This window comes from Siniperca chuatsi, linkage group LG14, assembly GCF_020085105.1.
Source record: "Siniperca chuatsi isolate FFG_IHB_CAS linkage group LG14, ASM2008510v1, whole genome shotgun sequence".
Taxonomy (NCBI): Eukaryota; Metazoa; Chordata; class Actinopteri; order Centrarchiformes; family Sinipercidae; genus Siniperca; species Siniperca chuatsi.
Genome location: NC_058055.1, coordinates 24630838 through 24644986, shown reverse-complemented (window position 1 = coordinate 24644986; position 14149 = coordinate 24630838). Strand labels below are relative to the sequence as shown.

At 41.0% G+C, this 14149-nt stretch overlaps 1 protein-coding gene across 3 annotated transcripts in view; it reads left to right on the top strand.

Moving 5' to 3' along the window:
* The window catches only part of tmem132e (transmembrane protein 132E), a 347606-nt gene that overhangs the window by 235124 nt on the left and 98333 nt on the right, over positions 1–14149 (top strand). The window contains exons 1-2 of one of the 3 annotated variants that reach the window (XM_044222325.1): positions 2243–2939; positions 3606–4566. In XM_044222325.1, the coding sequence (XP_044078260.1) occupies positions 2918–2939; positions 3606–4566 (983 nt within the window). In that variant the 5' untranslated portion in view covers positions 2243–2917. Of the gene's footprint in view, positions 1–2242; positions 2953–3605; positions 4567–14149 lie in introns of those variants that run through there. The other 2 variants (XM_044222322.1, XM_044222324.1) reach the window with 2 other exon arrangements.

The following is a 14149-nucleotide window of genomic DNA, read 5'->3' as shown; positions in this document are numbered from 1 at the left end:
GATTAGGAGACTCATGGGCAGTAGTCAGGTGACCTTCAGGTGTAACATGAAAGTTTATGTGTCATTGTTGGTTCACAGCCCCCAGGAGGTTGACAGAGGCAAGAGACCATTGTGCTTTTGGCACGATATACTCAAAATACTTTGGCAATTTACTTTATTCCAGCAAAATCAAGTCTTCAACTAACAGCCACTGTTCTATTCCACTAATGGATGACGGACTACATCCTATTTATGGACATTTTGTCATCTTATGCAGCATGCAATGAAATAATTTCTTCTCAGATCATGTGTCTCTGTTGGAATGCTCAATGTGCATGCTAACATTAACCCATACAGTAGTATGTAAATAATCCTAGGTAAGGATGGGACAATAAGTGACAAATCATATTTCTTTGATGGGATAGTTATATTTTTGACACTGAACACTGTACATTTGTGGACTACAGGAACATGCTGTATAATACACATCATGGTAGAAGATGGGGAAATCAGTCTTTTCCAGCAGGTGGAGGGAAAATGGGACTTTTCCTCCTCAGAGATGGTGGTCCAAAGTATACGATACTTTTTAATTTAATTAAAAAGAAAAAAAGTGCATGTGGAAATAAATATGTAATAATAAATGAAAATAATTTGTTAAAAGCGTTAATATTGACTCTTAAAACATATGAGTCAAAGCCAAAGTCAGCAACACCACAAACATATCCAAAAAAATCAATTTCTGTGTATTTTACCAATTTCCTAGGGTAATTACCTCACACTGCTAAAATGCAACTCCTACTTCACTTACTCTCTGCTCCTGCTGCATCCTATTTGAGTTGATCCAACAGCTAGATTATATTGCACATCACTGATGATACAAACAGTCACATAGTGTGTTGTTATTGGCTTGCACACACTCAGATAATGTCAGCAAGCTGTTTGGAGTCACATCTTTACCTTAAGTTCTCTGATGTGGCCCTACAGCCACCCCGTGTTTAAATGAACAGATGCAGGAGAGAGAAGCAGTTAACAGTACCAAGTCAGAAGCAAACTGCTTTAAAAACTAAATTACCATTAAAAACAGCAGCAAGCTGGAAACCATTTTGTTTTGGGCTGTTTGGCCAGCAGCAGGTGCTTTTGGAACACATGGAGACACATTCCTTTAAGAGGTTTGCTCAAGGATACCTCGACAGTAGTTTCCAAGGCAGGGGAGAATGTTACACATTCAGTTTTAAAAGTCCCAGCAGGTCTGGGGATTCAAGGTTTCTCAGAGCTCTAGGCTACTGCTGCCTCAAGACATAGTGAGATAGATCGAGCAAAGTGGCCTATAATGCTGTTCCAAAATTGACTTACTTGTTAAACACAGCAATAAAATCATATAGGGCTTTAGACGGTCGAGGGGAAAAAGACACCTCTTTGATATTAACATTGGCAGGCGTACTAGTTATATATCCTTATATGTGAGGCCCATATTCTATCCTTTCCCGAGGCTAGGACTGGTAGTAGAGTCATACAATTTTGTAATGTTGTCATGGGACTGGTAAAATATACAATAACAGTGGGAGATTTGAATGGTGGCTCTGCGTTTGGACCCAGGAGAACGAAGCAGATGGCGCTCTGGTAGAGGAGTCCTTAAGGAAGTTTGTGGATTGCTGTGCATACTTGTCTCTTTTAATGTTGATCAAGGCAAGAGCAGCTCTTCTTTCCAAACACACACACACACACATTCCTGTGAGGTAGAGAGCTTTTGGTCGATAAAGACAGCCTCTAAGTAGCTTCTCATTGGCTATGACTGCTCATTTGTAAGTGTGGGATGTTTCCCTGGCTGTGGCTTCATCTTTTGTTGCCCCCACTGTTTGCCATTCAGTTTATGGGCCCCCACCCACACGCACACACACACACACCGACAGATCCCACTCTCTTTTATTATGGGAATTCCAGGCACATGTGAGTGAGGCAGGGAGGCAGTCCAGATACCCCTCCCCCTGTGGCCGGTAACCCCTCATTCTCATGGATTTCTCATGGGGCTAAAGCAGACGAAAAGGGGAGGGGGGGAGAAGGAGGAGGTGAAGGGAAGGAGAGCCAGGCTAATTCATCAATAATCTTTACCTAATCCCTCCCTCTCCCCTTCAACTTCTCACTCTCTTACTCTCTCTCTCTCTCTCTCTCTCTCTCTCTCTCTCTGCCTGGAGGCATTCAAGCAATACATCCATCCCCCGCCCCACCCCACCTCACACACACACACACACACTTGCATGCACACACATAAGAGTCTGCCTGAACACGTCCAAAGGGAGAGGATGAATCGAGCTGGAGAGTGTTATTTCTTTCGTCTCTATGTGTGTGTCGGTGTGTGTGTTGTAAGTCGAGTCCTCTGAGAGCTGTGTGTCTTAGCTCTGACCGGGAGCTAAAATGGTGATTATAGACTAGAGACTAGGTGTGGCAAGATGGGGCGGCGCCAAAGGCTTTGTCTATAGTTCCCGTACAGCCCACCAACCAGGAGGAGGCTCTGCCTGTCTATCAGAGTCTGTCCTGGAGCCATGCACAGTCTGGGATTGAAAGAGCTGCTGCATGGGGCTGAATCACTCTTAAACCAAGACCTAAGCCACGGAGAATTAAACAAGCACAAGTTCAAGAAGCTTGGTGGAACCTTTGTAGCCAGCAACAAGAACATGGCCAAGTGAAGAACTGCTGGAGCATATTGCTGTTTTCTTTTTTCACCGTATATTCTTCTTTTGCAACTCATGACAAAGATTTTCTAAAGAGAAACCAAAAAAGACAGCAAACTTCTGTGGAGTGCCCGCTGAGTAACACAACCTTTTGAAGAGGCTTTGCTTTAAAAAATATCCTCTTGATTTAAAAGATGCGATTTCAATGATAAAACCATTTGGAATATGGGACTTTTAATCTATGATTTGGACCACGGGGACAGGCAACTATGTTTTTGTGCTCAGCTCTGGGTAATTTTGATAAGTATGTCACATTTATTCTGTTTGTTCTATGAAGATTTTGCCTTGCTTTAATTTCACTGCAGCTGTAACTTAGGTGTTAAGCTATGCTGACTTGTTTTTCTCAACAAGTGCAGTGCAGTATGTTGGATAACAATGTATACACTATTCAAATGCAAACACAAGTGTCTTGTTTTATTCTGTAACTTAGGGTTACCTCATGTCACTTTTGAGTTTGTATCTTTGTCAATTTTTTAAAGAGATTTGAAAGAGTGTTGCGTGTGTTCCAGTTCAACTGTTGAATAGCCAAACACTGATTGAATGTGTTGTTACCTCCCAGATAAAGACCATGTGCCATGCACCTTGACAATGTGAACAACATGTTTCATTGGATAGTCTGCTCTGGATGCTTGACATGTATTGTCCAGTTGTCTGATTAGTGTGCGTTGACCTTCTCTCTGTTTCCTCTCTACTGTTGACTGAGTAGAGCAGACCACTTTGACTTCCTGCTCATGGCTCATTCATTGTTTCAATTCACTGACCCCTCCTCTTTGTGTCTCTTTCTTCCTCACAAATTGTAACTCTTATTTTCCTAACTTGACTCTTAACTCTTTCTGTTAAAAAAGAGAAACTGTATTTAAAGGTTTAATCTCTCTCTTCTCCTTCCTCTCTTCACAGCTCTTGCAGGTAAAATCTCTCCAACCAGCTCAGATGCCCTCCTCAGTTCCTCAGCAGTGACAGTCAGTCCTTCACCACCCAATGTGTACCTTCCCGCCAACTTCAAAATGTCCAATGCACAACTGGCTTTCTTTTTGCGGGAGGCTCAGATCACAGGACAACCAGTTGGCGGCAGCAGTAAGAGCAGCAGTAGCACTGGACACCCACTACAGCGCTCTGAGAGTTTTGTGGTTTTCCAGACAAAAGACCTCCCTGCCATCAACATAAGCTTTGGGCCTTTTGCCCGGGACCAGGCCCTGTCCAAGGAGTTGCTCCAGCCAGCTAGTCCACTGGATATTCCTGGCCAGCTGACAGTCAACTGGAAGGTGCGAGCCTTCATTGTCCAGGCGCGGGTCTACTCCAACAACCCCACAGTCCAGGTGTTTTTCTACATCGCTGGCCGCGACTGGGATGACTTCAAGGCTCAGGACAAGCTGCCCTGCGTCCGTCTGCACGCCTTCCGGGATGTCCGTGAAAGTAAAACCTCCTGCCGCATGAAAGGCAACCTGGCTCAGTGCTTGGCCCAGCTGGAGCTGCCTCCGTCCTGGTTTAACACCAATGTAGCCCCACTGGGTCGGAGGAAAGGCTCCAGTGATGGGCTCTTGGATGGGCTAACCAGTGAGACCCTCCAGGCTGAGCTCTACTACACACTCCATGGGCCTAATCTGGATGGTGAGTGCAGTGAGGGCTCAGGTCATAGGGGTGGTGGTGTTTCCAGGGGAGAACCTCTGTCACAGCACCCCCTACTGCGCATCGGGAGCATCAGCCTGTACCAGGCCAATCAAGAGCAGCTGTTGGTGGATAAGCAGTTAGACAAGAACATGTTCCTCCGGCTGCCTGAGAAGCCCCTGAAGCCTGGAGAAACCCTCAAAATCGTCCTCTACTTGATGCCCAACTCCACTGTTGAACAGTTCACCCTCAAGTAAGTCTCCTCTGAAATGTATACTGATGACATATTCTGTGTGTTCTGATTACTTCCAAATTCAATCTGTTTCCATCCTGAATGTCACATTTAATGTGTTTATATTCACACATTTACCCTTTGGGGGAAAAATATGATCAAGCTGTTTACATGCACAGCAGAAGCTCATTCTGTGAATGTTTCTGTTTCCATGCAGTCATGTACACAAGAATTATTGATGAATATATTATTTGCCTGCTTCCCGGTAGACCACAGCCAACATTATTTCCCTCCTGTCATAAACTACAGTCTTATATTTCCCTTTATAATTATGCTCACATATAATTGTCCACAATTTGGCAAGGTTTAGGCTTAAGGCAGTAAGACTGCTTGTCAACATAGCTATGTGGTGTGAATGCTGCATCTTGTAAGGGCCCCAGTGGACAGGTGTTAGGATAAATCTTACCCATCAAGATATAGGCTTATAAGAAATATAGGATTTACATGTCCAAATAGCCCTCCATTTGGAACAGTTATCACAGCACTGGATGTCTTCATTACAGTCTTGATAATCAGCCTGATTCAAAGCAGAATTATTAGAGAGGTTAAGGTTTTACATAACCTCGAAATTAATTGCAGCATTTTATGATAGCATATAAGATCACGGTGTGCATACAAGTGTGACCATCGTTGTGTAATTTGAATCCACACAAGCGCTGAGAAGACGATCAAACTTGACTATCTAAAGTCGTAACAAGGTTTCCGTAGGTGAACCTGCGGAAGGATCATTACCGGGTGGGCTTTCCAGCACGTGAGCTGCAATGCCATTTATGTTCATTTTAGATCTAAAGAGCCAAATGAGCATAATCACATATTTCATCCTTCTCATTAATTTCACCTTCACTGAGCTAATTGATGTGCCAGCAGTAATTAAATTCAGGTAAAATAAAGAGGAGAACACAGGGTTAAAGTGTAGCAGCACTGTACGGTTCACCTTTTGAAGTGGTGACTTAACACCCAGACATTTCTTTTTTCTCTCAGGACAGGATTGTATAAATAATTTGCAATGAACTGCTGCTCAAAGCAGTTTGCGTTTAAAAGCACAAGGCGTCCGCTGTTTAACCAGGTAATGGTTGTGGATCACATATTGAAATGCCTTGCTACAGTACACTGTGGTACTTCATGCTAGTGATGCCTACATTAGATCAAGTGTTCTAGTTGATATTGAACCAGGCATGACATACATTGTTTACATTTATTTTGATTTGCTGCCATGTTTGCTTTTTAATTAATATACTCTACACTGGTTACATAGATCTGTATGATGGAGTCCAGGGCCCCAGGGTAAAAATGAGCTGCGGGCCCCCATTGACCCCACCTATCACTATCATCAATCATCATATCTTTTAAGTTGATATGGCAAACTCTCTTTTACCTTCTACCTTTTGGTCTCTACCAACTCCTGAAGGAAATATGTTCCACAATGTTCATCAGCTAACTGTGTCTGTCTATTATAGCTGCTTTAAGTACTCATCAGGTCTGCTGGAACACTACCTGCCCCTGGTTTGTGGTGTGTCAGTTAGCATTTTAGGAAAATACTCAAATTATTGAAAATTGTTTTTAAAAAGATTTTGACACAGGCCCATACATGGCTGGACATAATAGTTAATAATTAAAGTGTTAATAAAGTATCTGACAAACAGATAACCAGTAGTGGCTATCAATTTGCTTGCTGTTGGCTTTTTTGTTTTTTAGGCACACTTCCTCACTCCTTCCACAACTCAGTCATCTCTGAATTTCAGATTTTTCCTATTTTCTCAGAGCATCAATATTCATTTTTATATTCTCTGACATTAGAACTGTGTCTCAGAAGGACCATAATGGCTGTTGCAGTAAATAATATTTGCCAGTGTTAAATTTCTGAGTTTGACCCTGCCTATGGAAATATAGCTGAGGGAGCATGAGGCTCAGCTTGGCTCTCCGGTCTCTGCACTTCTTTCCTCTCCTCGGTTGTCAACACAGAATTCAGGGTTAGAGAATAAATGATTATTTGGGCTTGACAAAGCTTGAAGAAAGTAAGTTTTTCTCTGCTCGTAGGCGTGAAGGCAGCGCGAAGAAGAGAAATGTGAGGAACCCAATGTTACCGACTAACTCAGGAATGATGATGAAACACACTGTAAATATGATTGTTGTAACCTTAACTGAATGTCTTACAGACTTAAATTTAGAGATTTGTGGGGTATTAATTAAGTCTCAATAGCTCATTAAGCTCCAAGAGAAAACCAGTCCAATTTCTCCTTGCAGAAATGGTTTAATAGTCATTCCCTTTCGTTTCAGCGTGAGGGACTCGAAAGGTTATGACCCAAACAAATCAAAAACATGGTAGCACCTGTAATTTTAATCAAGATTATTCAGAAATATATGTGTTGGGCTTTAAACACCTCAACAATGACACAGCTGATTGACATGACATCTCTAGTAATAGCTTCCTGATACAACAATAGTAAACCTTTTTAGTCGACATTTTAAACAACACTTTAAGTAATTATTCTTCATAGCCCATTGATAAAACCTTGACAACAACCTCATAACAGTGTATTGATGCATTTGTGACTACAGATACTGTTCTATCTTTACATCAGCTCGGATTAGGTTTAATTTTACAGACTGTACCTCTGGCCACAGCAATTTACCTAAACTGCATCCACTGAGTAGCGAAACAGTTTTTGTGTTACCTACCTTTCCACCTGAATGTAAGAGTGCCAGCTAATTAAACTTCACTCAAATTTTTGTATCATATCATTTGGCAAATTACAGTAGCTTACAAAGAACAGTGCCAAAATATTTAATCAAGAAACAACAAGTGGAGTTTTACCTTATAATTCCATTGCACTTCTCTGGTGAGTGGGATTGCACAAATTGTGGTGGAACCTGCCCTGTGTCACCCTACAAACAGGGTTCTATACAGACAAAACTAATCATTTGATATGAAACAAGTTTTAAAGTTAGTTTCAAAACTAGAATAATTTACCGAGTTTTTTGGTACAAGGTGCTTTTATGTAATTTCATGAATAATCAACAAAATGAAGCAGACTTCTTGACTGTGGAGTGATGTGATTACATTTGAAACAGCACTCTGTTATTTGCAAATAAAAGATCTCAGAAAGCATTCATCGGCCAATCAGAAGACAGTTACGGTATAATCAGTCTCTTTTTTATTTTGGAAAAAAAAGCTTTTGAAAAGTTGAACTAAAGGCCACACTGGCCCATTTCTCACTAGTTGATGTCATTTTTGAACCCTGCATTTAGTTAATATTTGAAGGAAGGTGTGTGATCAACCCAGTGATACTAGCATGTTTTCATGGAATCAGCAGGGGCCAGAGGGTAACTGTGGAAATCTGAAATTAATTTATGAATTAATGCTTTGGATTTAGTTTGTGTGTGTATATTTAGAGATGTTCTCACAGTCCTGCTTCGTGTAGCCAGACTAGAGTGCTAACCATTCATTATCAAAGTCCCAATCCCCAGGAATCCCAAGCATTTGTCTTCACACTGTCAGAGCAACATTTACACTCCTAAAGACTCCCCCTCTGTAAAATGTATGATCCAGTGTCAGTCATAATATTCTGTTCTCACCAAGTCCTCCATAACACAGAGTCTCTGCCTGACAGTGTTCTTCACTTTTACTGATGTACGCCTTCATCTGAAATCTAGATTACAAAATAGTTTCATTAAATCAGAGAAAAGAGCGGAATCTGTCAGTCAAAACGTGGTGTGACAGAGTTACAGCAAGGCTTTGTAGTACAAGGGGAAGGCTTTGTCATATCCCCTGCCTCTTGAAATATTTAGCTGACCATGTTAGCATCCATACACAACTGCAATTCTTAGGCAGGCTGCCTCTCTGAACCCCTCTCAGGGATGGAAATAAGGAGTGATAACAGAGTTAAAAAAGATGTGGGGCAGGGTGAAGAAAGCCCAGTTTGAGCCTCCGGAGTGACTTGACTCAATGGGGTGTGAATTGAATAGTTCTGGAAGCCAACTATCGAGTCATCCCTGCACATCAAGGAAGATGATTAAAGATGCAATAAGGAGCGTCTTTAAAGATGAATCAGAAGGCCTCCTCTTCCTCCTCTGACTCTCCCTTTGCCTCGATCGTTCCTTCCGATTTTCCTCCTTTTCAGTCGTCCACCTTTGAAGATCTTTGTTATTGCAGATGATGGCATGCCAGGCAGGCAGAGGGCAAATCCTGGCCACTTGTGGAATCTGCCCTAGTTGTGCTGCGGCCACAGCAGCGCTGTCAGAAACATGCGCTGTGTGTGCCTGCATGAATACATGTCATGCAGTAGGATGGGGAGTAGTGGTGTGTCAAATTTGGTTACCACGGTAATACAATAATAATATGCATTGTTGTGGTTAATGTTATCTAGCATGCTCTGCTTGTCATGATGCAGAATGATATTGCTTTTATGGATGAGTGTCTTTTCCAGTGTAGATGTTTATTATTATTAATGTACATATAATGTATATTCATTTTTTTATATTTTCTACTCACCATCACAGATTGATATACTACCACACTAGTGACTCCATCAATACACAGTTCATGAAAGGTGCTCTACTCATCATTAGGTACAGAAAAAGTAGAAAGAATTGTAGAGAGTTACAATTTCAACAGAGAATTCAATGGCACAACATTGGATACACTAATTTAATGAAAAGTGATCTGATAAGTGCAGTTCTAAAACAAAATTACACTGACTTCTTAGCACCAAGGCCAACAGCAAAATACCTGGTAAAATATCAAGGATCTCACAGAGTGCCACTTTAACGGCATTATACATTTTGATGGGAAACGGTTTGATTTGGTCACTGACTGTGTTTATTTTATTTTACCCGCTCATCTGGCCCATGTACTGTATTGACAGTACTAAGCCTGATGACATGTGTATAATAAATGTCATAATGTTAATACCACAGTTGGAGTTGCTCAGGGAATACTGTCATAAAAATCAGCTTTAGACACTTGTTCACTTGTGGTTTTGTAAAGCTCCACTAATCAGTATTTTTTCAATTTCTAAAATGACTACATATAATGTGAAAGGTGGCTGTGGATGATTCTCTGTGATGAACCCACAGAGAATCATCGTCTGACTCTGCAGCTCTGTGAATCTTTTTAGCCCCTTTTAGCTCATTTGGGTTTTTCTGCCCACAAACTGCTCTCATTAACTTCATTTCCACCTGCAACAGACAGCTGTTTTTTGGGGAAAAAATCAAAAAACTGCTCAGCACCAAACAGCACACAGACAAAGTTGGAGACTAGCTGGTGAACATAATGAAGCATTTGGCAGCTTTGGCCAGTAAATTATTCTAAATTGTTTGTTATGTCTTTATAATGTTATGCCTTTTCTTAGCATCAGTCCCCGGGACTTGCTGGGAAGCGTGTGTGTTATCATTCCATGTGGCACAACATGACCTATTATCCCTTTATCTGTTTGCCATTTGTGAACACACATACCGTAGGTACGTTTTTATTTCAACACAAAGGGAAGCACTAACTATTTCTATTGCTAATGACATGATAATTATTTCTACTGTACGAGAACTAACCTTGCTTTGTCAAAGAGCTGCAGCTGGTAAGGAGCCAGAAATGTTGTGTTCATTGGTTTATTCATATGGAGTTGTTGGATATCAAAGGGTCATGTAAGTAGCATAACCTGAATAAGACTTTAAACAGCAGCTAGGTCACTACATGCATGTAAATGCAGCCAATGATGAGCTGCCAATTTTGATTTTGGCGACTCATTGACATTTTTGCTGAAGTAAACACAGCCTTGTTGCAGTACACACGCATGAAATATATTCATATTATCCTCATCTATGTGCATGGTACAAGGCTCTTGGAAACAGTACAGTACTCCACAGCCCTGGGTACAACATGCAGTATTCAAATGCCCTGGCTCCAAATTAAGGCTTGAGGAGAGAAAGTGCAGTGGAAGCCAGGGAGAGTGACCCACATTCAGCAGTAGTGGCTTCATCCCCGGCAGCTAGATGGTAGCTTGCGCCTCGTAGGGAGCACAGCAACTTCCTGACCTCAGCCTCTGCTTCCTGCCAGCTCTGCGGTCTCGCTCCGCTCTGTGTCCTACGTCTCATTGCCGCTGTCAGCGTCGGCTCGTCTTTTCCCGATGCTTTGATGGGAAATGTCAGCACCTCTCGCCGTGGAGCGTGCACGCGTTCAGATCGTATGACTCGGAAAGTGATGCCTCTGCCGTGGGCCGTCTTGTCACGACACATCGGGTGACATGGAGAACCGCTGTTTATCAGCACTCATCTCTGATAAAAGCGGAGGAGGTCAGGAGAGTCTCGCTCACCTCAAGGACCTTCCACCTTCACGATGAAAAAATAAAACAAATCCTCTCTATTAGGCCATATTGGATTGCACCACCACTACTACTTCCTCTACTGCTTCCTTCCTTTCTTTCTGTCTTTCTTTCTCAACTGTGAACAAGTTCTTTGAGGTCAAGCAGCAGGGGGAAAGTATTTACCATTGTGAACTTTAATGTGTGTGGATCTCCTCTTAAAGTCTCTTGGCACAAATCACAAAAGGGGGATATACTGTATGTGCCAAGATTTTAATGAAATGGGCTGTTTTGAGCTCGAGTTAGTATTTTAATGCTTAAAGAAAGTTGCATGTGTCAGCTCTCTACACCAGGCGAAATGCAGATATTTATGCAGGTTTATTTCAGTGCTTGGCTACTACTAAAGTAATTCAGCCCTTTTCTAACCTTGAATGGGCAAGCTAAGTAACTTTGTTTAGGTCATTCTAGTTTATACGCTTGAAAGATTCTTATTTTAGACCCATATCATCATATATTTAGGACCTTTTGGTATGTTCAGCATGTCATTGAGTGTTGGTTTGGTTTTGAGACAAACAAACAGTGACCCAAGAACAACCAGTTAAATTAATCTGAGTCAAGTAAACAGCTGTAAACTCATTAGGCATTTACACGTACTATATCTGCATATTCATCCTTTTTGCACCCTATCGGTACAGCCTGTTAATATTCACTTTTGTTAGGATAGTCAGCCAGAAAAGCCTCAGCCTCAGCCTCATCACATTCTCATCAGGGCACACACATTGTGCACTTTTACCATGACCAGTGGCTTATACTTCACCTCTTATTAACTAACATCTTCAACCCTGCTGGACTTGCTGGTGGGCAACACCAGTTGCATAGATTAACATTAATACCAATAGCTTTGTTCAGAGTCACAGAACTGTTTTATAATGTGTAATAATGACATCTGGAATGTTATAAAAGGGCTGCAGAAGATGGTATAATCAGGATCATTTCCCCATTAAACACTTAATCAAACTTGAATGAAGTCTTTCTGACAGCGTTAATTGTGCTGGACCTTTGTAATGTGCTCAGGTTTTGTGGGAAAATCATTTCACATAGTTTTTTTTAAATCACAGGTCATGCGATTTTAAAACCGTATGTTTGGAGAGAACATCGCACAGTTTCATCTCTATCATCTATTCCCACTGCTGAGTATCAGTGTGCAGGCCTTTTGAGGTCTAAATGGCTTTCATTAATCCTTTTTAATTAATATAATGTAAAATACTACGAAGTGCTGTTCATTCAAGCTCTCTGCTCAGTTATTTTGCAGTTTAGTTTAGTTTTTAAACACTTTCATTTAGAGTTAATCTACGAATCGACAATGAAAGCTCTGCCTCTGCAGAGATGTATAGCATTATATTGTCCATTTGATTGCATTGGTCTAATGAAAGCTGTTATCTTAGAGCTGCTGTGTGTTTGTGTCAGTGATTGGTGAGATGTTGCAAATCTTTATTTCACAATCATTTCATTATATCAACTTCTTTGCTTTAACATGAGGGTTTTCTATATATACTTTCTTTTGATATGCTCATATAGGTCTCATGCTTTGGGAAGTCAGTTTATCAAATATCTGTTTGTCTGACAGATGGATAAACACAAATAGACCTGAGGATTTTCTGTACTTTTCCACTTTTTCCAAAGCATATTTGCATATTTCCAGATCCTCCTGCAGACTGCGTTAGCTCATAGAAGGAGCCTGAGAAACAAATTGACAAAAGCTCAGAGCTCCTCATTTCCTTGGTCTGCAAGGTAATCAAAGCAGTCCTCAGGTATAAAAAGTGTGTTTTTCATTTGACTACACACGCTTACATTAACTGTTTTATCTTTTAAATTAATTTTCCTGTGCTCCAAATGAAACTGCAAATCTTTCGATCACCAAATGTGTTTGTTCTCTTTCCAAACACATTTCTTTGTTTTCATCTGGACAGATTTATGTTCAGTCTTAGCCTCCCAGAAAATGTGTTTGGTTGTGCTGTCGCTCAAGTTGTGAAATATTGTGATGTCTTTCCAGGAATGTAGATTGAATGAATGCTTTATTTGCTGGTCCTTTCTCCAGTCTCACAACATACTGTATTTATGTCTGTAGTTTAGTATAATTCGTTTTTGACATATTTGTCCGTAAGACATACGCATATTTTTAAACAGTCCTGATGATGGTGACAGAGATAAAAATATTGGGGAAATTATGCTCTTAATTATAATTTGAGTCTCCACAATGAAAGGTGCATCTTTTATGTTGATAATTGGACCATAAAAACATATATACAAACATAGAAAGTGAGCACCTTTTTGACGGTTACTTAATACTGGCCATGGCTCCATAAAAGTTACAAATGTTATTTTACCATTTTGAATAATTAACATCTTTATCTGATCAGAAGACCTTCTGAGCAGATCAAGATTCAGCCATGTGTGCACTGCTGTGATATAGTCTGAAGAAATAGCTGATATCGATACATTTTGGAATAGCGTTGAATCCTCTCTTGAGTGTCTTTCTCTCCAAAATCTCCCCAAGAGCAACTCATCCAGAAAGTAACAAGAAACATTTAAAGTACCCCTCCACTCAAAAATGTGTTTTTATTATGTTTAAGTCCCCTAAAATGTCAGACCTTTACTGACTTGTATCTGTGCAGAGTTTGCCACTAGAGAGAGGGGGAGATGTCTGTACACTACGCTAGATTTGGGACGTCACAAATTTGAAAGCCAGACGCAATGCCACCGGCAAAGAAACCTGAAACCTCCAGCGCAGAGTAGACTTGTCAGTACAGAAAACCAGAGTTTGCACTAAGTTTGCTGTCAAAACTTTCACTAACATGGTAGAGTGTGCAGTTTTTGGATGTAAACCAGACCCTGAAGCTTCCTTCCACCATCTACTAACGTTACGTAATAACAATGTGAACACACTGTAACATTGTAGCAGATATAATTGTGTTTCACATCCACTAAAACTATGTCAGCCACTGCCAGTTACAAGCTAACAAGCTAACAAACAACATAAACAATAAAAGATGCTAATTACACTTACCATTCTGATACGTCTGCTAGTCGCCGCTTTTGGTGAACAATAGACTCCTCATCTGGGTCTGGCTGAGGCTCAGACATGTATGGCTGAATCTCTCTGATGTTTCCTCCAACTCTAGCCATCTCAACGTCCACCGCTCTCTCACCGTGGATGTATGTCTCTCACCCACATCCATGCTCTCACT